The sequence below is a fragment of the Oryctolagus cuniculus genome, chromosome 2, assembly GCF_964237555.1.
Source record: "Oryctolagus cuniculus chromosome 2, mOryCun1.1, whole genome shotgun sequence".
Taxonomy (NCBI): Eukaryota; Metazoa; Chordata; class Mammalia; order Lagomorpha; family Leporidae; genus Oryctolagus; species Oryctolagus cuniculus.
In genome coordinates, this window is record NC_091433.1 from 114,157,318 (window position 1) to 114,183,613 (window position 26,296).

A 26,296-nucleotide genomic window follows, 5' to 3' on the forward strand; every position below is an offset into this window, starting at 1 on the left:
AAATTAAAAAAAAAAAAAAGAAAAGAAAAGAAAAAGAAAAGCTGCATGAGAGTATTTCAGGCATGGAAAGCCAAGACACTCTGGCAAAAGATCTCTGTGAGTGAGATCCCAGTGGAAAGAACAGGTCTTCAAAGAAGGAGGTACCTTTCTCTGAAGGGAGGAGAGAACCTCCACTTTGACTATGACCTTGTCTAAACAAGATAAGAATCAGAGAACTCAGAGGGCTTCCATAGCCTTGGAAACTCATGACCGGAGCATAGGGAGACTACTGATGCCATAGACAGGAGTGTCAATTGGTAAAGTCAACAACAGGAGTCACTGTGCACTTACTCCTCATGTAGGATCTCTGTCCTTAATGTGCTGTGTATTGAGATTTAATGCTATAATGAGTACTCAAACAATATATTTCACTTTGTGTTTTTATGGGGGTGCAAACTGTTGAAATCTTTACTTAATGCATACTAAACTGATCCTCTGTAAAAGAAAAAAAAAAAAAAAGAAATTATCAACTCCCAACTTGACTCTCACTGGGATTAAACATGACAATAGGTCTGATCTGATTTCATCATCATTTAAAAAAAAATCATCTATTATTTTTCACTTTATGTTTCTGTGTGGGAGCAAACTGTTGAAATCCTTCTTAATGTATACTAAGCTGATCTTCTGTATATTAAGATAATCGAAAATGAATCTTGATGTGAATGGAAGGGGAGAGGGAGTGGGAAAGGGGAGGGTAGTGGGTGGGAGGGACGGTATGTGGGGGAAGCTATTGTAATCCATAAATCGTACTTTGGAAATTTATATTCATTAAATAAAAGTTAAGAAAAAAAAGAAAAAGAAAAGCTGCAAGAAATGAGTCAGAGTCTTGAACATGGAGTACATAAAGGTGTGCGGCGCAAGCAGGAAGAGCTCTCCCCTTCCTCCTCGTCTACACCCTGGGCACACCCCTAAGCCTTGCTATAAAAGCCCTAGCAAATTGCTTTACAGGGAGGCACTTTCTTTTCGGGAGCTATATCTTCCCACTATTTCCTTTATTTGTCACCAATAAAGCTTTCCCCTGAGCAACTCTCACTTGAGGCTGGTTCCTTGGTGACACCGCAAGCAATCGGAGCTCTTGTGTTCTGCTAGAACAGCCTGCCTGGGCTTCACACTAGACAGCCAAGATTGAGATGTTTCTTCACTCCATGGTAATACACATAGAGACGTCGCTCCCACTGGAACAGGTTCATTATATTTCACGTGGTGCCTTAGTAAGATGATTATATTTCTGCTGAAATTCCTGATCTCTTAATTCATTGGCCCCTTTTTCCCTATAGGTTCTTTTTTTAAAAAAAGATTTATTTATTTATTTGAAAGTCAGAGTTACACAGGGAGAGGAGAGGAGAGGCAGAGAGAGAGAGAGGTCTTCCATCTGATGGTTCACTCCCCAGATGGCCACAACGACCAGAGCTGTGCCAATCCGAAGCAAGGAGCCAGGAGCTTCTTCCGGTCTCCCACATGGGTGCAGGGGCCCAAGGACTTGGGGCTGTCTTCTACTGCTTTCCCAGGCCACAGGCAGAGAGCTGGATTGGAAGTGGAGCAGCTGGGTCTTGAACTGGAGCTCATATGGGATGCCGGTGCTTCAGGCTAGAGCGTTAACCTGCTGAGCCACAGCACTGGGCCCCCCCCCCCCATAGGTTCTTTATCATATTTATTATAGTTTTTGTTTATTATTCCATAGCCTTTAATTCCACATCTTGGTTACCCGTGCTCCAATTGACTGATTTTTCTTCCTCTTGACTATGATTTACATTATTCTCTGCCTTTGAATCTTTAACTTTTTGTTATCTGGTGGACATTGCGAATGATTCATTGTCAATGATTCACTGCTCTGAATCCTGTTATCTTCCTCTGGAGAGTGTCAAGTGTTGTTCCAACAGGAAGCTGAATTATTGGAAGCCCACGCTGGTTTTGCAGAGACTTGGTTTTGCACTTTGATGGATTTATTTCAGTTTTCTCTCTGATTCTAGGGTCTATCCCTTAATCCCGGGTTGCCATTTTCCTCCTTAGGTGCAGCCATTCTGGGATTTCAGTGGAAAGACCACGGTCTTTGCCAAGCTCCTGCAAGACGGGCAGGAGTTGAACTCCAAGCCCCAGCAGCAGGCAACTAACTGCTCAGCTCTCTTCTCACTACCGTTTCCCTTTGCGATCTCTGAAGTCTGGCGCATACATGCTCATCCAGGAGCCGGTTCAAAGGATTTCAAGGGAGTTTGGATGCAGATGTTGGGCCTTGCTCATCTTTGGCTCCTTCCTTTTTAGGATTTTGCTCCTTCAGTGTCTCCTCTGCCCCAGCACGATTTTTTTTTTTTTTTTTTGACAGGCAGAGTGGACAGTGAGAGAGAGAGAGAGAAAGGTCTTCCTTTGCCGTTGGTTCACCCTCCAATGGCCGCCGCGGCCAGCGCGCTGATCCGATGGCAGGAGCCAGGTGTTTCTCCTGGTCTCCCATGGGGTGCAGGGCCCAAGCACTTGGGCCATCCTCCACTGCACTCCCTGGCCACAGCAGAGAGCTGGCCTGGAAGAGGGGCAACTGGAACAGAATCTGGTGCCTCGACCGGGACTAGAACTCAGTGTGCCAGCGCCGCAAGGTGGAGGATTAGCCTAGTGAGCCGCGGCACCGGCCTCCCAGCACGAATTTGTATCACACACTACTACTCTCTCCCCTGCGAGGCTGTGTGCTTTCGGGCTGTTTGGTTCATTTTTCTCTCTTCTAACCCATGGCCTGGCATACAAACAGTGGACACATAATAAATATTTATAGAGTGAATTAATAAATTATAGGAGTACCGACCTAGTAACAGGGCTCCATGGTAAAAAAGGCAAAGCAGGGGCCAGTGTTGCGGTGCAGTGGGTTAAGCTGCCACTCGTGACTCCAGTGTCCCATGTGAGAGCTGGAATCCCAGCTGCTCCATTTCCAATCCAGCTCCCTGTTCGTGTGCCTGGGAAAGCAGCGGAAGATGGCCCAAGTACTTGGGACCCTGCCACCTGCGTGGGAGACCTGGCAGAAGTTCCTGGCTCCTGGCTTTGGCCTGGCCCAGCCCCGGCTGCTGTGGGCATTTGGGGAGAGAACCGGTGGATGGAAGAAAAACTCTGCCTTTCAAATAAATAAATATATATTTTTTAAAATGACAAATCCTACTAAAAAAGACAAACCAGCAATGCTGCACAGTGATTTATTTGGATGCTGGCTGGCCAAGGAACTCTGGGCAGGTTATATAAATTCTCTGAACTTAATTTTCCTTATATGAAAGTCTTCCGGCCGGCACCGCGGCTCAATAGGCTAATCCTCCAGCTAGCGGCGCCGCCACACCGGGTTCTAGTCCCGGTCGGGGCACCGGATTCTGTCCTGGTTGCCCCTCTTCCAGGCCAGCTCTCTGCTGTGGCCAGGGAGTGCAGTGGAGGATGGCCCGAGTGCTTGGGCCCTGCACCCCATGGGAGACCAGGAGAAGCACCTGGCTCCTGCCATCGGATCAGCGCGGTGCGCAGGTCGCAGCATGCCAGCCGTGGCGGCCATTGGAGGGTGAACCAACGGAAAAAGTATGACCTTTCTCTCTGTCTCTCTCTCTCACTATCCACTCTGCCTGTCAAAAAAAAAAAAAAAAAAAAAAAGTCTTCCTGCCTCGCAGGGTCGTTCTTATGGGGAGTAATGCGTTGAGGCTGATGACTACGGAGCTCACACTCAAGGGAAAGTCATTATGCTGATGGCGGTTGAAGTTCTTAGGAGAGAACCGGCTCAGCTCAGATCTGAGGCAGCATCAGATCCAGAGATGGCTTCTCCAGGTTGTGAGTGCCCATGGGAGCTAAAAGACCACCGGGTATACCAGAAATGCTTAGGTATCTGCATATAAACCGCATAGCGCCAGCGAGTGGGAAACGGACAACCTGCCAATGGCAGCCTCTGTCCGAGGATACTTTTGCAAAGTTCAAGTTCTAAGGCACAGCTATTTGCCACCATGCCACCAATCCGCACGCCAGCCGCCAAAACTGTGAACGCCGACGATGCAACTTTTTCTCTCGTGCTCAACTAAGTAAGTAGTGAATACATAATGGACTTGCAGGGACTCTAAATTACCGCCCTGCTCCAGGCATGCACGTTTCTGGGTCTGGCCTCAGTTTCCGGTTTACGTGCTGGAAAAACAAACCAGAGGGCTCCCGAGCTGCGGAGCGCGCAGGTCGGGCCGCGCAGTGCGGGACGCCAGGCCCTGCCCCGCGGCCCGCCCGGCGCCGCCGCCGTCAGACCAGTCGGACGGCTTCGCCCCCCGCCCCTCCCCGCCCCGCGCGCCGCCGCCCGCCCGGAAACCGAGTCCCTCCTGAGAGCGTCCGAGCTGGACGGGCCCAGCCCCGCGCAGTCGCCGCCCCGCAGCCTCGCTGCCCCCGGCCGGCGCCCGGGCGCGGGGCCATGGGGCGCCCGGGCCGGCGAGAGGCCCGAGCAGGAGCCCGGCGGGAAGTGGGTAAGGGCACGTGGGGCGGGCCGGGCCGGGGAGCACCTGCGGGGTGGCTGTCGCCTGCGACGCTGGAGGCAATGGGCCTGGAGCCGAGGAGAGGCTGCAGGAGGGTCGACAGCGAGCGGGGGACCCTAAGAACCCAGCCTGCCCTGGGGGGAGAGGGTGACGGGGCCGGGGAGCAGCCGGGGCCGCTGGGCTGCGCCTCCCTGGGAGGTTCTCCCGCGGGCTCCTCCTGCGGGGCTGCTGGATCTGGGCTCCTCGTCCCGCTGGAGAACAGGGCGCCCTTACAGCCCTCCAGTGGCGCAGCCGGGCAACACTGACAGCTTTGCTCCCGAGCTCCTACTGCCCAGTGCCTCAGTGGTCCCTGGTGCCCGGGACCCGGCAGGCTCTTCTCCCTGTCTGTCTGCCCCCAGGAATGCGCTGGCACGAATGGGAGCCCACCTGTTCCCTGCCGCCTTGGCCCCTGGCTGCTCTGGGCCTGCGTGGCGGAGGGAAACAGTCTCCCAGCTGACAAACTTTCCTCCCCTCCAGGGCTCCCGGCTTATCTTTCCAGTAGGAAGAGCGAGCCTGAGATGTGAGTTCCTTGCTGTTTTTTTTTTTTTTTTTTTTTCCCAGCCTGCCCTTGGGGTAGTGCTACCTTCGTCAGTGGGCCCACCGGACCCACGTGTCTGCAGCCGGCGTGCAGGCCTGGGTCAGGGGAACAGCATTCAAGTACAGGCCTGAGCAGGGAGGGCCTCCCCCTGCGGTGCACCCCATTAGCCCAGCCGCTCTCCAGGCCCGGAGCTGATTGGATGTAATTAACAACTAATTGGATGTGAAACTCAGCAAGGTCAAGTTTAGGCGGCAGGTGGTGCTTGAGTGATTCATTCAGCCCAGGTAGTATTTTGTCTCTGTGGTGGGTATGAAGAAGAGTGGTTCCTTCACTCAGCGAATATTTCCTGAGAGCCAACTACGGACCAGGCATCATCAGGACACGGTCATGTGCCTGCAGGTTGTAGGAGAGAGAGAGAACAAGCTTGGCCACAGAGGAAGTGCCTTATTGCAGAGAGGGATCGATGCTGAGAAAGCAAAAGGCAGAAAATCGCAGAAGGGGGTGACGAGAAGCATGATGGAGAAACTGTGAGAAAAACTGGCCCTGGCGGGAAAGGGTAGCAAGGGGACTTTGTCACCGCATTTTCACGCTCGGGATGGGGTGGCCTCTGCTCCTGTGAGCAGGAAGTTGTAAGCCACGGTCAGTGCATGATGGACAAGTGTGGATTAGCTCCACCCTGCAGTCCAGCGAGTGTGTTTCTTCCTGGGAGGCTTAAATCTGCCTTAGAATTAAGCTTCCCCAGAACATATTGTATGCTCTGTTGGCTCGCTCACTCTCTCATTGGTTCGTTTGTTCAGCAAATATGAAGAGACTTCACAAAGATCATAGAAGATGGCATTAAAACTTAAGGTTAGGGGCCGGTGCTGTGGCGTAGTAGGTTAAGCCTCCGCCTGCTGCGCTGGCGCCTCGTGTGGGTGCAGGTTCGTGTCCTTGCTGCTCCACTTCCAACCCAACTTCCTGCAACGGCCTGGGAAAGCAGAGGAAGATGGCCCGAGTGCTTGGACCCCTGGACCCACGTGGGAGACCCAGAAGAAGCTCCTGGCTCCTGGCTTCAGCTCCAGCTGTTGTGGCCATTTGGGGAGTGAACCAGCAGATGGAAAACCTCTTGCTCTGTTTCTCCCTCTCTCTGTAACTCTGCCTCTCAAATAAATAAATAAATCTTAAAAAAAACCCACAAATTTATTTCACTGCAAAAATTTTGAACCCATTACACAGATGTTCTAGAAGTTCATAGAAATTGCATATTATGGAAAAAACTATGCATGGCTTTCAGAGCTTTTTTGCACCAAAACATCCTTTTAAAAAAGATTTATTTATTTGAAAGCCAGAGCAACAGAGAAAGAGGGAAAGACAGAGATTTTCCGTCTGCTGCTTCACTTCCCTAGAAGTCTCAATACCTAAGTCTGGGCCAGGCCAAAGCCAGGAGCCAGGAACTCCATCCTGGGCTCCCACGTGGATGGCAGGGGCCCAAGCACTTGGGCTGTCATCGTTTGCCATGCCAGGTGCATTGGCAGGAAGCCAGATCAGAAGCAGAGTAGCTGGGACTGAAACCTGTGCTCTGATTTGGGATGCCCCTGTCACAAGGGAATGTGAAATCCCTGGCACCACAGCGCGGGCCCCAACAGACATCTCTTAACTGTTTTCTCCGTGAACATTTTGCGGTACATTTGCTTTTATCAAGGGCCTGTATGAGCTAGGGATGGACCAGGTTTTAAGGATGTGTCAGAGAATGGACAGTCCTTCCTCTCACAGAGCTTGTTTTCCGGTGGAGAGAACAGACAATGTATTTGATGTTAATGGTGTGTCGGATCAGTGCTGTGGAGAAAAAGTGGTTAAAAGGGTACAGAGCTGCTGTGTTCAGTGGAGTGCTCAGGACAGGCCATGCTGAGATGAAAGATTAGCAGAGACCTGCCTGAAGACAAGTGACCATCTGGGGAAAGAACATTCTAGCCAAAGGGAACAGTGAGTGCCAGGGTCCTGAGGCATGAGCGTGCGGAACATTCTGGAGGAATTGGAAGGAATCTAGTGTGGTTCTGGGAGTTAAAGGGGTGTCTCAGAGCCCTCCGTAAGGGAGGCGGGAGGTGGGAGATGGGGAGGGCTCAGCGTGGTGACCAGAAGCATCCAGGAGAGCACGTGGTGCCACAGGTGCCGTGGCAGGAAGATTTCCATGCTCCCAGAGGAGCCTGGGGTCAGCCTTGTGGTTTACACGAAGCAGGGCAAGAGGTGACCTCCAGAGGTGAAGAGCTTATCTCCTGCTAAGAGACATATCACCTACTTTTCTTTAAAAAAATTATTCTTAAGAATTTTATTTTTTTAAAGACTTATTTATTTGCAAGGCAGAGTTACAAAGAAGCAGAGGCAGAGAGAGAGGTCTTCTATCCTCTGGTTTCTCCCCAAATGGCCGTAAACGCTGGAGCTGGGCCAATTGGAAGCCAGGAGCCAGTAGCTTCTTCCAGGTCTCCCACGCAGGTGCAGGGGCCCAAGGACTTGGGCCATCTTCTACTGCTTTCCCAGGCCACAGCCGAGAGCTGGATCAGAAGTGGAGCAGCTGGGACTCAAACCGGCAGCCGTATGGGATGCTGGCACTGCAGGTGGCGACTTACCTGCTATGCCACAGCGCCGGCCCTTCTCAATGTTTTCATGTAAGTGAAGACCTTGGGAGCTGGACATAGGGAGAGAAACTGCTACCTTCTGGGAAAAATCCCAATACTCAACTCTTTCATCCTTAAACTCATTAGATGGTCTCATTGGCAGGTGTATTGAAAATACTGGCGTGGGTGTTTGGCACAGCAGTTAAGCTACTGCACGGGATGCCTGCATCCCATATCACAGTGCTTGAGTTCAAGTCTCTGCTCCACTCTCGATTCCAGCTTCCTGTTAACCTGCACCCTGGGAGGCAGCAGATGATGGCTGAAGTGCTTGAGCCCTTGCCACCCGTGTAGGAGACCTGGATTGAGTTCTGGGCTCCTGGCTTCAGCCTGTGCCAGCTTTGGCTATTGAAGGTTTTGGGGGAGTGAACCAGCAGATGGAAGATATCCTACTGTCTGTCTATCTGCCTTTCAAAATAAATAAGTAAATAATAAAATGCCAACAGGAGAGCATATAATAATTGGTACTTATTGAATGTGTCATGCCCTCTTTTGTGTAATAATAATTATATAAATAATCTTTCATAGCAATTCTGTGAGATATATACTTTTACTATTCCATTTCCCAGATGAAAAAACTGAAAGTTGCCCAAGCTTACAAGTAAGTGAAGAATTAGAACTTGCTATCGAATGGTGCAATTTTTGAGCCAATATTCTTAACTGCTATACCATAGTAATGTGTCGCTCCCCGTCTTCGTGGAGGAACGACACAGGACCCTGCGCTGTTCTTTTGTCTGCTCGGCCCTCCCCGGGTTTGCTGCTGGTTCTTCCCGGGTTGGCTACCGGTTCCCCCTGGCCACTTTCCCCACTTCCACGGGGGAGCGGCACACCGCCGGCCAGCTCTCTCGGGGGCTGCACAGGTGTTCCCCTTAGATGTTCCCCTTAGATGTTCCTGGTGCATGCCGTCTCTCTCCTCCTTTATAGTCCTCCTCCGCCAATCCCAACTTGGCTGCCCACACGCCGAGTACGCTGCTCTCCTCCAATCAGGAGCAGGATCAGCTCCTGGAGGTCATCACTCAAGTTGGCAAGAGGCAGCTGTGTAGAAGCTGTTTTCTCCTCTCCCAGCGCCATATTGTGGGAGAGCAGATGCATAGAATAAGTCTTAATATCAGTAACTCAGTCCAGTCTGGGTTGCTCCCCACAGTAATGGTCTGACCTTGGGCCCACACTGCTAAGTCATTCTGTCTACCAAGATGGAGTTCTGTGTGCCGCCCCAGCTTTGGGGAAGCACAGAGTTGGCAAATGAAATTGGCCCCTTTATAAAATGGTTGTGGCCGTGTGGCAGGTGCTGGTCCCGGGCCGAGGTGAGGACACAGATACAGAGTGAAGACTGTGTAGGGCGCTCTGGGTCAGACTCCAGTCTGTTCCCCTCCAGTGCTGGGACCCAGCTTCACAGCCAGGGCCTGGCTGCCCTGCAGGTATTGCAGCCCCTCAGCTGTCCCCTGGGCCTGCTTAGATGTCAGCTGTGTTCCTGCTCCTCTCCCTCTCCCAGTCCAGGCTGGACGCCTGCATCATGGAGGCCATTGAGGTTTGGCCAATGGTGGGGTCTGGAGGAAGTTGGTGTCTTGGTCCATTTCCTGTTGTAGCAGACTAGCTGAGACTGGGCCGTTGGTAAAGGAGAGAGGTTTACAGAGCTCACAGCTCTGGAGGCTGAACTGAAGTTGAGGCTGAAGTGCAAGAGTGTGGTGCTGGCATGTGGTGAGGGCCGTCTTGCTGCTTCAGAGCATGGGAGTGGGGGTGGCACGTGGTGACACAGAGCAAGCTAGCTAGAGAGCTGCTTCCATACATAGCAAGGCCACTCTGCTTTGGCTCCTCAATGCATTAATCCATTCATTCAGAAATGAATGACTCCATTCACAAGGACAGATTCCACCCCACCCCACCCCCACCAATCACCTCTCCAGTGCCACCAACATGTGGCTGAGCTTAAGTCTCCACACAGGAAGCTTGGGGGACACATTCCCTTTGGTTCCCCTGACTTCTACACCAAAGACTGTAGTGATGGGGAAGGTACCTAGTCATAAGCTTAGAGTGCTGTCAGAAGGGGCAAAAGCAAGAGGTGTCTGCTTGATGTGGGGTCACAGGAGGCGTGTTGAGTTGGCTGAAGGGATGTTTGTCCTCAGGGCTCTGTAGTACATGGAAGCAGGGGGTGGTTAGAGGCCAGCATTGCTGTAGGACGAGTTAAGCTGTTGCTTACATCCCCAACATCCCACATCAGAGTGCCAATTTGAGTCCCTGCTGCTCCGCTTCTGATCCAACTCCCTGCTAATGCACCTGGGGAGACAGCAGAAGATGGTCCAGGTGCTTGGACTGCTGTCATCCGTGTGGGAGACCCAGCCAAGACCTGGCTGTTGTGGCCATTCAGGGAGTGAACCAGCACATGGAAGATCGATTCTCTCTCTCTCTCTCTCTCTCTCTCTCTTGCCTTTCAAACAAATAAATAAATCTTCTTAAAGAAAGAGAGAAGACGGTGGGATTGTGAGCAGATGCTATTTCTCTCTAGTATTTGCACAGGTTAAAAATTCTTTAAAGAAATATTTTTAAAGGTAATCTTGCACATGTTAAAAATATCTTTCTTTTATTTGAATGGCAGAGAGAAAGAGCTGGCATGCTCTGCAAATGCCCACAACGGCTGGAACTGGGCCAGACTACAGTGGGAAGCTGGGAACTCAGTTGAGGTCTTTCACATGGGTGGCAGGGACTCAAGGACATGAGCCCTCACCTGCTGCCTCCCAGGGTCTGCACTGGGGAGAAGCTGGTTGGGAGCCAGAGCCAGAGCCAGGAGTTGAACACAGGCATTCTGATATGGGCTATGGGCTTCTTAGCCACTAGGCCAAATGACCACCCCTGAAAGTCTCTTTTTTTTAACTTTTTTTTTTTTTTATTTGAGAGGCAGAGAGAGACTTCCCATCGTCTGATTCACTCCTGAAATACCTGGGAGCTGGAAATTCAGTTCAGGTCTCCCATGTGGGTGTCAGGGATCCAACAAACTTGAACCATCAGCTGGTGCCTCCCAGGGTTAATTGGGACCCCAACACCTCCCTAAAGACTGTGTGGCCTTATGGGTGACCAGGAAATGGCCTGAGTCTTGTTTGCCTGCTCGACCTGGTCAGAGCACACCCATTGCCTGTTCTGTGACACCAAGGCCATCGCATACACCCAGATTCCTAAGCGGTGATTCCGGGCCAAGTGGGGCTCATGAGCAATCTAAAGAAGATTTGCGGCTTTCTCCCAGGGGATAGGGCTCAAAGGTCGGCTCCACCGCACACCTTGCCTGCTCATTTATATAACCCTGTTGTGACCTCTGACATCGCGCTTCCACTCAGAATTTAATATTTTCTGTGAATACACACATGACAAACAACAACGACGCAGGTCTGCTTTATCATGTTCCTATGAAGTCACAGGTGTACTGCACCTGTCGCTTTTTCTTAATTAATGCCTTTTCAAATAAATGCCCACCGACTTAAAATGTCCACTATTTTCAAACCAGTACCCACCTAGGTAAACAGGGCCCTGGATTTGGGGATTCCTGGTGCTGACTCCCTACCCTTTGCAAAGAAGGAGATAAAAGCCTTTCCCTTCACCTTCTTTTGTTCAGTGGCTGGGACCTGCAAATTAAGCTGACAAAGGATAGATTAACAGGAGAAAAAGATGCATAGCAGTGCAAAGGGGAATCAAAGAGTGGCTGCCTCCTTAGATGCTGCAGTTAACAGCTCCCATGCCTAACTCAGTAGGGGAAAGGGAGGGGGCGGGGCAGCAAAGGTTCCTAGGGGAAGAACAAACAGGTTTCTTTGGTAATGGCAGATGGGTTTGCTGGAGGACACGGGAGAGATAAAGCGTGTGATAATGCTCGCTTCTATGGCTTTGAGAGGCTTTTCTGTCTCCTAGGGGCCTTGCAAGTGCTGCTGGGAAAGGGATTTGGGGCAGGTTTTACTCTTTGCTCCTTTCTCTAGATGGAATTTAAGGTAGCCTCATGTCCCAGAAGTCTCTGCTTTGCGTCGCAGAAGGCAGGCTCCTCATCTGTCCGCACTTTCAAACAGCCCTTCTGCCAGCTCTGAGTCCGGCGTGGGTGCTCGTGCCTACATCCAAGAGGTCACACGGGCAGCCACTTGGGAGGTGGTGACGGCGCAGAGTCCAGGACGGTGAACACCTGTGCAGATTGCCCCGTGGCCACGGTCAGCCTGCACTGGCAGTGGGGACAGAGACTGACTGAGGCTCTCCTAGTCTTCAAAGTGAGCACAGAAATTCAATCATTATTTAATCTAATGAGTTCAATTTGCTGATACTTTTATTGTGTTTGCTGATAATAATCATAATATCAATTTTTAAAATTAAGTACATACCAAACAAGCATAAAGAAATTAAAATCACATAGATTACGGGTACCATGCCCAAATAGTTTTTTTTTTTTTTTTAAGGTTTATTTATTTGAGAGACAGAGTTACAGACAGAGGAAGAGACAGAGAGAAAGGTCTTCTGTCTGCTGGTTCACTCCCCAAATGGCCGCAACAGCCAGGGTTGGGCTGGGCAGAAGCCAGGAGCTTCTTCTGGGTCTCACAGGGGTGCAGGGGCCCAAGGACTTGGGCCATCTTCTGCTGCTTTCCTAGACCATCATCAGGGAGCTGGATGGAAGAGGCCTCAAAGATAGCTTTCAGTGTTTCGATGTTTTATTGTTGAAATACACAAACAAGGGTTTTTCTTTTCTTTTTTTTTTTTTTTGAAGTATTTATTTGAAAGGCTGAGTTAGAGAAAGAAAGAGGGATGGAGAGAGACCTTCCAATCACTCATTTACTCCCAAAGTGGCCGCAATGGCCAGGTCAGGGCCGGGCCAAAGTCAGGAGCTTAAAACTCCATCCAGGTCTTCCATGTGGGTGGCAGGAGCTCAGGTCCTTGGGCCATCTGCTGCTGCTTTCCTAGGCTCCTTAGCAGGGAGCTGAATCTGAAGTGGAGCAGCCAGGTCTCAAACCAATACTCTGATAGGGATGCAGGCATCAACAGGTCTTGGCCTGACCCCTTGTGCCACAATTCCTGCCCCCACAAAACAAGCTTTTTTAAAAAAATGAGTATTTAAGATTTTCTAATTTAAAGTATGCTTTGAGCATCCTTCTCCTTCGTTAAATACTCTTTAAAAACAAGATAGCTGCAGGCTGCCTGGGTTCACCAGGTGACCACATGGCTGCACTGTCATCCGTTTATCCAGTTGCTGTTGTGGGCATGGATGTGATGAGCATTTTTGCCGTCATAGTAATGGCGTGCACATCTGTTGCAGCAGATGTGTGGTAGGTGCCTTCTGGTACCAAGGAGGCCAGTGGACAGGATAAATGACTATGAGCCCAACTCACTACTCGCGAGAGGGACAGACCCCTGGTACGAGGCCGCAGGGAAAGTGCTCATTTGGAGAGGGCCAAAGAGGGGAGTCCTGACAGACAAAACTGGGGTGACCATCCATGCTGTGGCCTGGGCGCTCTGTTCCTGGACATCTGACCTCAAACACGAGGTGTTGCATTTGTCTGGCCACAGGTGGGGTGGGGACAGCCTGGTGCAGAGATAGAAGTTGTTGCTTGTGGAATCACAAGTGAAAGTTCTGTACTGGAGGTTGGTGGCGACCTCAGGGACCTGTTCACGCCCCCTGGTCTTGCCTCCAAGAGCCTTCTCTATCTGGTTCTAGGACCACAGGCCTTTTTTTTTTTTTTTTTTTTTGACAGGCAGAGTGGACAGTGAGAGAGAGACAGAGAGAAAGGTCTTCCTTTGCCGTTGGTTCACCCTCCAATGGCTGCCGCGGCCAGTGCACCGCGCTGATCCGATGGCAGGAGCCAGGTACTTATCCTGGTCTCCCATGGGGTGCAGGGCCCAAGCACTTGGGCCATCCTCCACTGCCTTCCCTGGCCACAGCAGAGAGCTGGCCTGGAAGAGGGGCAACCGGGACAGAACCTGATGTGCCGGCACCGCTAGGCGGAGGATTAGCCTAGTGTGCCACGGCGCCGGCAAGACCACAAGCCTTGAGGAGGGGCTAGGTCAGGGGATGCCCCTTCAAGCCCCCCCGCAGCTCAGGCATAATATGGAGAGACTCTGGTGAGTGTCAGCACACAAGAGTCCCCGAGTATCTCAGATGCCCGTGCACTGCCTCCTGCCTCCCAGAGGCCCCTGCGCTCCGCTCCCTGCCCCGTGTGCAGTGTGTGAAGCCACCCCACCACCTGTGCTGAGCAACTTCCTCTGGGACAAACAGGAAGCAGCTCACACCGAGGAAGCCAGCAGGGGCTGCTCTGCAGGGCTGGGTGCCACCTTCCTGAAGTGAGGGCAGCAGGCTGGATGTCCTCTGAGCCTTGGGGTGGGAACCCCAAGAGTGGAGGAGAGGATGCAGTGGATGAAACTGACTGCTGGCCAGCGGGGGCTCTGGGTACCCTCCTTGCCTGTACCAGGGGAGTCTTCCACCCAGAGTTTTGCTTCTTGCCATCTTGGGAGGAAGAAAGTGCTAGGAGCTGGGGCAGAGCTGGCCGCTCCAGTGGTCTGGGAAGTTCTTCTTTAATTTTGGGGCAAGCAGGAACCAACCCCCTAGCAATACCCCATGTACCTCTCCACACACATATCCCATGCATGTACCCAGCCTTCTGCTTGGAAGGAAAGGGAGACGCGGACTCTGTCTCCCATAGCATCACCTCGAAGTGACTTGGAAAGAGAGTGAGCAGCGGCCACTCCAACTGCCTTCATCCAGAGGCCTGGTTAGCTATGAAGCAGGTGGCCCCATCCTTACCGTGAGAAGTGCAGAAGGGCCGCGGTGCAGGCCTGTGAACCAGCTGAGGGGGCGGACCCCTGGGGCCTCCTTCCAGCTGGAGGAGCGGGGGCCCTCACTCACACCTGGCTCTGTCTCCTTCCTCTGTACACTCTGCGTGACCACTGCCAGTGATCAGCCACTTCTGCCCTCTCGACTTCCCGGTAGACTTCTGCAAAGCCCACCACATCCTCCGCCCTTGTCTTCTCTGACCACACCCTCCCGCCTATATCTCTCACTTCTCAGCAGCCCCTCTGAAGTCCCCTGGCTGACTGCTCCCCTGCATCCTCCTGGGCGCCCCCCATTGGCTGGCTCTGACCTCCTCCCTGTTGGTCACCCACGTGCATGAACTCCAGGCCCGAACTTCAGTTGCCTACTTGAGTGTCTCACAGGTAGCTCAAGCCCAGGGTTTAAACAGTCAAGTGCTTGTTCTTCTCCGCTAAGCCTTACCTCCCCAGTTCTCTCCTCTTTCAGCCAAAGTCTGTATTAGAGTCCATCCAGTTGCTCAAGCCAGAAATCTGGAAGTTTCACTTGCCCTCTCCCTCATCTTTACCTCCCATTGGAAGAAGCTTCAGGGTCTACCAGCCCACCTGAATGTGTCCCATGATGTATGCCTCTCCTTCTCTGCTGTTACCACCTCCCCACCCCAACTGTCCTCCCCCTGCCCCTGAACTTCATAGAGCCTCCTGATCTTTCTCTCTCTCTGTCTTCTCTCTCTCTGTCTTCTCTCTCTCTCTCTCTCTCTCTCTCTCCCATTTATTTGAAAGGCAGAGTTAGAAGGAGAGACAAAGAGAAAGATCTTCCATCTGCTGGTTCACTCCCCAAATGGCTGCAATGGCCAGGGCTAGGCCTGTCGAAGCCAGGAGCCAGGAGCTTCCTCTGGGTCTCCCATGTGGTTGCAGGACCCAAGCACTTGGGCCATCTTCTGCTGCTTTCCCAGGTGCATTAGCAGGGAGCTGGATGGGAAGGGAGCAGCTAAGACTTGAACAGGCAGTGTCACAAGCGGCATCAGCGGTGCGCCACACGCCCCTTGCTCTCAGGTGGCCCTCAGCCAGCCTTCTCAGTTCAGTGGGCAGGTGCTCTTCAACGTAAATGCGTCAGCACTCCTTGACCTGCATGTCCCCCACTTAAAATGCACAGTAACTTACGACTGTGGGCCCTGTGGATTCTGGCCCTGTCCCTCCTGGTCCCTCCTTGCACAATCTCTGGGGCCCCTTGGCTGGGTGCCTCACCTCGGTGTGTGCTTTCTGCTGCCTGGCCATGTGGAGGCCTTTCTGAGGCCATGCCTAAAGTGCTGCACTGCCCCTCCCCCATGTACTCACCCCTGCTGCGCTCTCACTTCTCTCCCCTCCCAGCGGCCCAGGTCAGAGCACACCCAGTCTCTCTGTTTCTTCTCTCTCTGTGCCACTAGATGGGACGCTCCCTCAGAGCAGGGGTCATGTGTTCTGGTCCTGATGACAGATCAGCACCGTGTGGAGCCCGTGCCGGCCGAGCTGTGGCCACGCTCCTGAGAGGCTGGGGCAGGGTTTGCACCCAGGGCTCCGTGTCTTCCCTGGCTGGGAAGAGTTGTGAAAGCCCACGCCTAGGAGGAACTGCAGCCTGGAGGAGAGGAGGAGCCAGATTTGCATGACCCTGAGTATGGAGGGCTTGGAGAGGAGCCTGCCCCAAGCACCCCAGCCCCAGGAAGTAGAGGCCCATCTCATAGGTTGGAATATGCAGACGTTGTAACCAAAGCTGACACGCTGTGTCATGTGCAGTGTGTCCTCGTCTCCTACCTCCGGCCTCAGCTGAGGCCTGGCCAGTGGCAGGCCAGGTTTGAGACGGGAGGCTCGGCCTCCTCTGACTGTGGCTGTGCAGCAGCACAGCTGACCCCTGGCCTTTGGCTCCTGCTGTGGCCCTGCCTCTGTTCCTGTTTCCCAGCCTGGCTCAGTATCCCAGGTGCATGAGGGTGGGTGACCAGCAGGTCCATGCAGCCCCTGCCATCAGCGCTGTCTCCACACTCAGTCTTGGGCAGCAAGGCAGCGCTACAACGGAGGAGGCGGCCATGCGGACCCAGGAACAAAGAAGTGCAGGAAGCCAGGCGCCCCGAGTGTGGGGAGAAAGGCGGTGCTTGGCTCTTTGTGCTTTGGGGGGCATGTGGCTGCAGGGGGCGACTGGCTGGGGTGGTCTGGTCTGAAGGCGCACCTGTCACCACCATGCACATGGAAGAAGGAAGCAGTTGAGCCGGTGCCGCGGCTCACTAGGCTGATCCTCCGCCTTGCGGCGCCGGCACACCGGGTTCTAGTCCCGGTCGGGGCGCCGGATTCTGTCCCGGTTGCCCCTCTTCCAGGCCAGCTCTCTGCTATGGCCCGGGAGTGCAGTGGAGGATGGCCCAAGTGCTTGGGCCCTGCACCCCATGGGAGACCAGGAAAAGCACCTGGATCCTGCCATCGGATCAGCGCGGTGCGCAGGCCGCAGCACGCCAGCCGTGGCGGCCATTGGAGGGTGAACCAACGGCAAAGGAAGACCTTTCTCTCTCTCACTGTCCACTCTGCCTATCAAAAAAAAAAAAAAAAAAAAAAAGAAGGAAGCAGTTGGATTTCAGGATGAGAGCTCAGGTTAGGGCGGGGTCTCAACAGAGTGGTTGTGGTAGTTGAGGCTGGAGAGTAGGCAGTGCCCAGGGAGAAGCCTCAGGCTGATGCTCCTGGACCCTGTAACCTGTGTGCTGGGGACTTGGGCTGGGAATTCCGCCGTGGGGAATGGATGATGGTCGCCTCATGTTCTCTGGGGTTCTGGGTTCTAACCCCAGCCTTGTAGCCTCCCAGCTGTGCTACCCCGGGGTGGCAGTGGCCACCTGAGCCTGTCCCCAGACCTGCGTCATGTGTTATGGTCAGGGGTCAGGATCTCAATGGGAGGAGTGGTGCGCCCCCCTGGGGGCCTGATGCATAACCACAAGCAGCTGTTACTGGTGACAGGAGACAGGCCACATAAAAATTAAACTATCAAAACCAGAAAGTTGCCCGGCCTGACGCCCTCCTGTCTCCCACAGGTGAGCTGCAGGGGGTGGTGGCTAGGACAGAACCCCAGGGACGAGGGTGCTGGGGCCAGCTCACAAGCCAGGCCGCCAGCTTCCCCTTTCTGCGTTCCTGGCCCCGGGCAGCTTCTCCGTGGGCTCCGGCAGGAGAGCCGAGGCCCGGCCCGGGAGCTGGGCCTGGCGGCAGAGGCCCTGTGAGCAGGAAGTGTGAGGTGCTGGGGAGGCGGCGGGGAGCAGGAGGGGTGTGGGTCGCCGTGGTTTGGGTTAGCGGAAGTAGGAAGCTCCAGCCGCCACATTGTCAGCGCCGACCGGCTGTGCAGCAGGAAGTGCTCCCGGGGGGCCCGGGCCCAACGCATCCCTTGTGGGCTCTTTGGAGGTGAGCAAGGCGGACCAGCGTGGAGTGGGGCTCGGGGTGGGGGCCCTGGGCCAAGCGTGGGGTTTGTAGGGTCGGGAGCTGGCCCTGCGGCAGAGGCTGCGCCAGGTGGGCCGGACGGAGGCTGGGTCCCGGGCGTGCCCTGGGCGCCTACTGCGCATGCACCTGCTGTGGACCCGTTCTCGCCTTCCCCTTGCTTCTGTCTGTGCCTCTGCTTCCCTCAGCCTGGGCTGTCCCCGTCTGGCCCTGGCCTGCTTTCCTTCCCTGTCCCCTTCTCCCACTGTCGAAGCCCCGAATGTCTGCAGAAGCAAAGAGGGGAGGCCTACGGAGGAGGCGCTTGCTAAATCTTGTGGGCCTGCCGGAGACCGGTGACCGCCTGCGCTGCACCCCCCCCTTGGGGGGGGGGGTTGTGTGGCTTGAGGCCCCACGTGATTGCCCTGAGACCCTGAAGGGAGGGGGAGAGTCCCGAGGGTCCGTTAGGTGGGGGTCGTGCGCACTCGGCCACTAGGGGGCCCCACCTTCCCCTTCGGGAGAGGCTCTGGTTAGGGGTTGGGGACCCTCCCTGCCCACTTAACTCTGGTTCAGCCCTGTGGTCCTGGAACAGAACTCCAGAAGTGTCTCTTTGGGACGCTTACCAGGCCCACTAGGTATCGTGTCGGCCGCGGCAGGAAGCCCCCAGCCTCCGCCCCGGTATTCCCACACAGATGGGAGTCAGGGCTAACCGGAAGGCAGGGAAGGGTGCCCCATGGTCAGCTGATGTGAATGCTCCGCGGTTGTGCGGGACTTCGGCTGGGATTGTAAAGTGGGCCCAGGTGGGCCTGGAGAGCAGCTACGGCACCGGCACGGGGAGGGGACCCGGCTGCCGAGCTTCGTGGGGGAGGGGAGAGGTGGAGCAGAGGGCAGAGGGTGGCAAGGCCCAGTCCGGCCGCCGGGGCTTTGAAGCAGCTGCTCTCTGGGGTCCCTTTGTCATCTCCGATCCTCCCACCCTGCCTGCCCACCGCAGCCCTCGCCCCCTCTGCCGCCCCACCGAGCCCCAGCTGGCCCCACCACAGGGCCCTCAGCCTCTTTCTCTTTCTGCTCTTTTGCCTGACGCCTCCTCCTTGTGGGCAGGATGTGGGGCTGCGATCGCCGGCTCTCTCACCGGCTCTCTCACCGTGCGCCGGCTCCAGTTAAGGCAGGGCGCCTGGCCTCGGTGACCTTTCTGAGACTCAGCCGCCAAGCAGGCTGTGCGGGAACAGGACAGGTCGTCCCGCAAAGTCCCAGCCAGGCCAGGAGCCTTTGGGCTTTTTCCCCAAGAGGGAAACGGTTTCCAGGGAGAAGGGAAGGACCCTTGGCTTGCTGAGTCTGGAAACTTGAAGGGGGAAGAGAGACCGAGAAACACATGCCCTCGGCCTGGAAGGCTGGGGCCGACTCCCCCAGCAGCAGCCGGAGCCAGAGCTGAGGGGTGGGGCAGGCCTGAGCTTGACAAGGACAGCTGTTGGTTTTTGTTCATTTTCACTTCTCTGGGTGGGCCTGCAAAGCAGCCCTGTTAAACATGTATCTGGAGCTCCTCCCCGGGGCTCAGACCTCTGCCCGTTTTGTAACAAAGACACAGAGGAGCTTCACCCACCTGACCTACCGAGGGACCAGGTGAGGTTGTCCACGCAGGGTCAGTAGTTAGGATGTGCGTCTCTGTAGGCCTGCATGTTTCACCATGAACCTGCAGTGGCAAAGGACAGTGGTCAGTGCAGGTGCCCAGGGCTGTCACTCTTCCTGCCCCTGGCAGCCTTGTCCTCTCGCCTCTGTGTGTGTCCACCCCGCCCCCTCCAGCCAGAGACCAGGGCCTTATCCCCAGGCCAAGGGTTAGAAACAAACCCATGGTTAAAAAGTTCCATCTGGGTGGCAGCTGGGCTCCCTCTTGTCTCCTAACATCAGAAATTAATTGTCTTGAAGCCCGAGGGTTGAGTGGTCTGGGCCCTCCCCAGCCATCACTTCTTTACTCCCCAACTGGCTGGACACCTTTGTTCCCAGAGACACGTGATTTCAAAGGAGATATTACTGAACACTAAGGGTGGGGGAAAGAAGGAGACAGACAATTCAGGATGCGTTAGAGCTGGGCTCTGCTCCCCAAGTGCTGCCTACCTCTGCCTGATGGGTGTCTCCCTGCTTCCGGGAAACAAGGCTGTGTCCACTCGTGGCCCTTCCTGGGTGACACTGCCCTCAGCCAGGGGACTGGTGGGACTGCTGTGATGGCCGAGAGAAGTGGCCCCACCTTCAGGTCATCCCACTCCTCTGTCCAGGAAGGAGCAATAAAGATGGGAGAGTGGACGGACGGAAGGAAGGGTGGACAGACGTACACATGCAATTACAGGGGTCCCTAAGTGACCTCTGGGGCTGGGGGGCACCTCTGGGGGGGGGGGCCCTTTCCCCAGAGCACTGGGCATCCTGGGAGGAGAAGGTGATTGGCTCACAGGCAGACGGGCCCCCAGGGAGAATGCTAGCGTTACAGCTCTGCGGATTGTTCTTCTCCAAGCCTCAGTCTCTCTCCCTGGTCCTCCGGCCAGATTAAGCAGGGAGCATTTTGAAGGTCGTCTCCTTTCTCCATTTGCTCCCCCACTTCCCTCTTCTTTTCACAGAGCTCTCTGGGGTGCTGCCTCAGATAGAGCTGCACAGGCCTGCTCTGGACAGTGCCTGTGTTTCTCGAGGGAATGACAAATGCCCCCAGAGAAGTGATCTGTGCGTGGGAGGGGCGTGATGCCTAAGAGCGCCCTCGCCCTGGGTGTAGACCCCAGCTCCCCACTTAGGAACGAGCTTGCAAGTTCCTGAACTTCTCCGAGCTTTGGTCTCTTCATAATAAGGAGGGGATGCTGCCCCTTGTGTCATGTGTGGCGTGGCTGGTGGGACGGGGGAGTGCTGCGAAGCTGGATTACTGGCACAGTGCAGGCACCCCATGGGCTGGCTTGCTGAGGAACACACAGGAGCCCCAGTTAAACTTGAGTTTTGGGTAAACAGAGACTAAACTGAGTCTAAGTGTGCCCCAGGTATCTAGCCTTCTATATGATTATTTGCTAAATTTGGCAACAACCTTCGTGGAACTAGGACCACCTCCCACCGGGCTCCAGAACCCCAGGTATCTCAGGGGTGGACCTGAGCTGCTCAATGCTGACCTCTAACTTCCTAATGCACTTGAACTGACGGATGACCATGAGCGCCCCCATTCTCAGAACTTTGTCAGTGGGATAAAAACACCTGTCACCAAGTCCTGCCGTCATTTAGCTCCTGAGACCCACCCACAGACAGGAAGCACGTGGGACCTGCCCACTTGGCACTCACATTCAGGCGAGCTAGAACCCTGGGCGTAAACACAGCGGAAATTACACGGGGCTCAATGCTGCGAAGTCAAAGAACCCTTGAGGGATGGAGGACGGGCTGAGTTGAACGGGTTTACAGAATTTCGGCACAGGCCGCACCTTTAGTGCAAAACCCAGCACAGCCGTGCATTGCTTAACCACGGGGCTGCCTTCCGAGAAATGCATCCCTCTCACTGTGGGGCAAACATCCTGGAGTATGCTCAAGACTCACTGTCACCTCCTGCACCCCTCAGCTGCATAGCGTGGCCACCATTGTGTGCGTGGTCTGCCGTTGATGGAAATACCACTTTGCAACCTGTAACTGTGTCCTGCCCTTAGCACCCATCTCCTCTCATTGCCTGCAGTTCCCAAGATCTGCTCTCTTCTCTCTCTGCTCTGAGAAGTCAAATCCAATGCTCATGTGTGTCTAGCCTAGTCATTAACGTGGGCCTCGATGGCTGCTTTATGCACGTAAATACATATTGGTTTCTAAAATGTAGGTGTGCAGAGAGACCCGTGGGAACTCCTTGTCATCACGGAAAACAATGCAGGACCCCTGTGCTGCTGACCCTACCCCCGTTCCTATTATTAGCATGTGAACTTTGCCCATCAGGTGACTTTACTCTGAGCGGATGTCATCCTGGCAAAGCGCTCTGATGCCCACAGGGACCAGAGGCTGGTACACATTCAGTTACCATGTGTGGGGGTTGTGGGAATGAAGACAGGAGGACATTCATGGCCAGGAAGGGAGCCAGCTGTGTGAGAAGAGCAGAGCTTAGCAGGGAAGGGGTGGCAAGGGCGGGCAGCCTTGGGACTGGGAAGGAGACGGTGGGTGGAGCTGCAGGTGCACCAGGAGCATCTCCCACCTCCCCCTTCTGTCTCCTGAATGGAGACATCTCCCCAGTCATCTCCTGCACCCTGTGGTCCTCTCTACCAGGCAGTCCTGAGGACAGAGGCTTGGGATCCAGGGGAGCTGCTGGAGCGTGGACAGTGGGTCTTGAGTCTCCCCCCCGTCCCCTCCTCGCTGGAGGCAGAGCTGTTGTGGGCCTCTTCCCCAAGAGCACTGAGAGTGTGAAATGGGGAGCAAGGTAGCAGCTCTGGACCCGCGACTTAGGGAGCAAGACCATGGGAATTCTCAGCCTGGGCCCTGGGGGTGGGATGAAGAGGTGACTCCTAGGGCGCATGTGAAGATGGAGCTAAAACGGTTGGAGACAGCTAGGAGGAGGCTGGAAGGCAGGACCAGTTCAAGTCCAGCGGACGAGAGCACCGGGTGCAAGACCAACCGTGAAACTGCCCTGCCTTTTAGGAAGGCAACCCTTCTGGGGAAGCTGAGTTGGCACGAGTGACTGAGGAGCCCTGAGGCTGGCCAGGGGCTCTTCCCAGGGACCTGAAACTTCAGAACCATGAAGATGTCATCCCGCAGGTTCAAGTTCTTGTTAGGCTAAAAGTGAGGAAGGTGAGGTTGGGACAAAGGGAGAGTGCAAACCCAGACAGGAATTTTAGGAGGATTCCGTGACCATGCGTAAGGGACTGGCTATGTTAGTCCTAGCTCGTTTCTCTCTGGGGCCGTGGTTTCCAGGTAAAGAGGTGGGTCCTGCCTGGTTTTGGTTTGAAAGCTCCGGGGGTTACCTCTTACTGAGTATCTCCTGGTAACCACGCTGGTCTGAAGGCTGGACATGAATCACCACCATTAGCTCCCCACTCAGCACCTCGCTGGTTTATTTGACTGTAAGTGGCAGGGTGGGCTTTGAGCCTAGGGTCCTGTGGTCCTGCCTTGAGCCCAAGCTCTCTACTGCCAGGAGTTGTCCCCGCAGGTCTGTGGTGCGTGCTGGCCAGGTCCCTAAACACCAGGCCAGGCCCCATCTCCCGTAGCCTGACTGTGGAGGTTGAGGTGTAGAGCCCTCCATGAGGACTGGGCGTGGTGCTAGGGAAGGCTGCCCGGCAGCACCCCCTCTGTGTCAGAGGAAGAGGTGCCCACTGTCGGGAGAGAGCCACACACAGGAAGCTGGGCGGTCTGTGGGCCCAGTAGGGCCTCCCTTCCCAGTGGTGGATCCGTCGGCCAATCTCAGGCCTCGGCTTCCTCATCTGTGAATCAGGAGCACAGCGCACCTGCTCGCCCGCAGGCCAGGAGGTTGGGAGAGCAGAGGGTGAGGATGACTGCGCTAACCATGCCTTGAGAGCATGGGCATGTGTGTGTTTATTAACAGTCTTGTTTGCCCAGATGTCTCAGTACAGCTACCAAGCACACCCTGTCTTCGAGAAAGACACTAGCATGTGACAAGAGCCGGGCAAAGGCAAAATAAGGGAAGAGGTACTGCAGCCAGGGGCTTGCTGAACAATGGAAACACGTGCCATGGGCCAGCTTGTGTACTTTTTCTTTTGAAACTTTCTTTAGTTATTGGAGTGGCAGAGAAACAGAGAGGGAAAGACAGAGAGCTCTTGCATCCATTGGTTCTCTCCCTAAATGTCTGCAATGGGCAGGACTGGGCCAGGCTGGAATCCAGGAGCCAGGAACTCCATCCAGGTCTCCCCCATGGGAGGTAGGAACCCAAGCACTTGAGCCATCTTCCTCTGCCTTCCTAGGTGCATTAGCAGGGAGCTAAATCAAGCCGGTTTTCCTGAGGAGGCAGGGTGGCTCTGCGAGGCGTGTATGCCGTGGTCCGCATGTGGGGGGATGGGGACTTGTGCTATGCATTAAAACATCCAGGGAGGGCCGACCCATGGTGCTAATGCAGCTGCTATGCAGGGCAGGGCAGCTCTGAGCAGACAGCGCCACCACAACCCTAGTGGGTGGGCAGCAGGGCGGAAGCATCTTCCCTCCTTGAGGCCTGGCCTGAGCTTAGTGGACAGTCCCTTCCTGCTTCCACCTGGGCCAACGTGCACTGCTGTCAGAAACTTGCGAAGAACCAAGATCCAGACCTGTGAGCTGGCCTGGTGGACAGGGCAGGCCCAGGCACGGGACCCTGGGCTGGTGGGGGCAAGGCAGGCTGGGGTCTTTCTCACCCGGGTGCCCACTTCTCCCAGGAGCCTGTGCCACTCTCTGGCCTCTGATGTGAGCACTTCTGCAGTTAGGTGCAAGCATTTCTTTCTTTCTTTTTTTTTTTTCTTTTTTTTTGACAGGCAGAGTGGACAGTGAGAGAGAGAGAGAGAGAGAGAAAGGTCTTCCTTTTGCCGTTGATTCACCCTCCAATGGCCGCCACAGCTGGCGCACTGTGGCCGGTGCACTGCGCTGATCCGAAGGCAGGAGCCAGGTGCTTCTCCTGGTCTCCCATGGGGTGCAGGGCACAAGCACTTGGGCCATCCTCCACTGCACTCCCTGGCCACAGCAGAGAGCTGGCCTGGAAGAGTGGCAACTGGGACAGAATCCGGCGCCCTGACCGGGACTAGAACCCGGTGTGCCGGCGCCACAAGGTGGAGGATTAGCCTATTGAGCCGTGGCACCGGCCAGGTGCAAGCATTTCTGGCCGGCCGCTGCTTCCCCAAGGCTCTGAGGGGGTCTCTGCTGCCGACAGTGGGGGATCTGGTTTGAGCCTCTCACCCTTCTCAGTTAAGCCGCAGGGACACCTTCAGCTGACAGAAGGCGTCTTGGGGACTGGCGCTGCCTGGTGCAGGGTCGAGACTGGGCACACGTGGCATCCGCAGTGTCTTGAGTCCCTGCAGGGCCGGGGAGGGTGGTGTCTCTTGAGCAGTGGACTCTGCAGAGCCGTCCACCACTCCAGACGAGAGCGTGGATGCTGTTCCCTCACCTGCATTTGCTTTGGGCATTTCCAGGGTAGATGTGGATTCCCAGTTCCCGCCCCAGCCGGCGCTCGCACTAGTTCGCACGATGGGATTGTGAAAACTTCACTCCGTGGACCATGGGCGACCACAGACTCCCGGACCACGCCCAACCCGTGGAACTTCTCGACATCTATTTGGGAGGTGACCTGCAGCCCCCTCCAGGACACTGCCCTCTGGGCCCTCCCAGACCGCCCGAGGACCAGACCTGGGCCGTGGACCCCGCTGGAGCCACCCGGCACGATGCTCCTCCCTGGAGCTCCGATGTGGAGCCTTCACTCCTGGAGAGCTGCTCCTCCCAGGGGGAGCCCAGGCAGAACACCACAGCATCCCCGGGGCCGCCTGGGGACAGCCGTGGTCTGGGGAGCCCTCAGCAGAACCGGAACTCGTCCACCCAAGTGGTGTTCTGGGCGGGCATCCTGCAGGCCCAGATGTGTGTCCTGGACCTGGAGGAGGAGCTGGAGAAGACGGAAGGGCTCCGGGCTGGGCTGAAGTGCTGCCTGCCCCCTGCCCCTGCAGAGCTGCCTGGCCACCCGGGCCTGCACCCCAGCTCCCCCGTGGGGGAGGACTCCGGGGAAGACAGCAGCGGGCCGGAGGAGGAGGAGAAGCAGGCATGGCCGAGGGAGGGGACCCCAGGCCTTTCGCCCGAGTGGGGAGCGGAGGAAGAGAGCGTGTTCTTCGACAACCCGCTCTTCCTGGAAAGCCCTGGTTCTGAAGCCAGTGCTTCTGCAGAGCGCTTCTCCTGGGGGTTCCCAGACCCCACCACGGATGTGAACTTGGGGCCCGATGGCCCACAGGCCCTTGAGCCGCCACTGCTAGGGGGCGCAGTGGCTTGGGAGCTGGGGAGTGAGCCAGAGTGGGGGGATCACGGTGCTGAACGCAGTGGGCGCAACACCCCTCCGTTCCCGGTGCCCACCTACAAGCTGCACCCCTGCTGCACCTTCGAGCCCAGCACCGAGGGGGCCCTTGCAGCACCTTCTGGCCAGGAGGAGAGCCAGGTAAGCGCAGTAGTCCTGGGAACCAGCCCATTTGGGGATGTAGAAGGGACATGGCCTTCCTCAGGAGTTCCCAGGCCCCAGCCATGCTCTTCTGTCGATAGGGCCTTTTGGAGTGGGGGGTGGGCAGTGATGGAGGAGAAGATCAGGACCAGGGTCGACTTCAGGACGACCGGACGTCACATGCAGGTGGTGACGTCGGCCAAACCTGCTGGCAACTAGGGCCAGAAATTCCGCTCCTCCCCGGCACCAAGAGGCCGCGTCTCCACATCTCTGGAGAACAGGCAGCTCTTCCCACCACGGGGCATTCTGGCCG

General features: G+C 55.4%; 1 protein-coding gene across 5 annotated transcripts in view; it reads left to right on the plus strand.

Annotated features, from left to right (window-relative positions):
• The first annotated feature begins 4,299 nt into the window (after positions 1-4,299).
• PSD4 (pleckstrin and Sec7 domain containing 4) overlaps positions 4,300-26,296 on the plus strand; it is a 36,257-nt gene continuing 14,260 nt past the window's right edge. For 2 of the 5 annotated variants that reach the window (XM_051836526.2, XM_051836561.2), the window contains exons 1-2: positions 4,300-4,487; positions 24,980-25,983. In XM_051836526.2, the coding sequence (XP_051692486.1) occupies positions 25,066-25,983 (918 nt within the window). In that variant the 5' untranslated portion in view covers positions 4,300-4,487; positions 24,980-25,065. Of the gene's footprint in view, positions 4,488-5,012; positions 5,056-17,741; positions 17,883-24,979; positions 25,984-26,296 lie in introns of those variants that run through there. The other 3 variants (XM_051836537.2, XM_017340163.3, XM_051836531.2) reach the window with 3 other exon arrangements.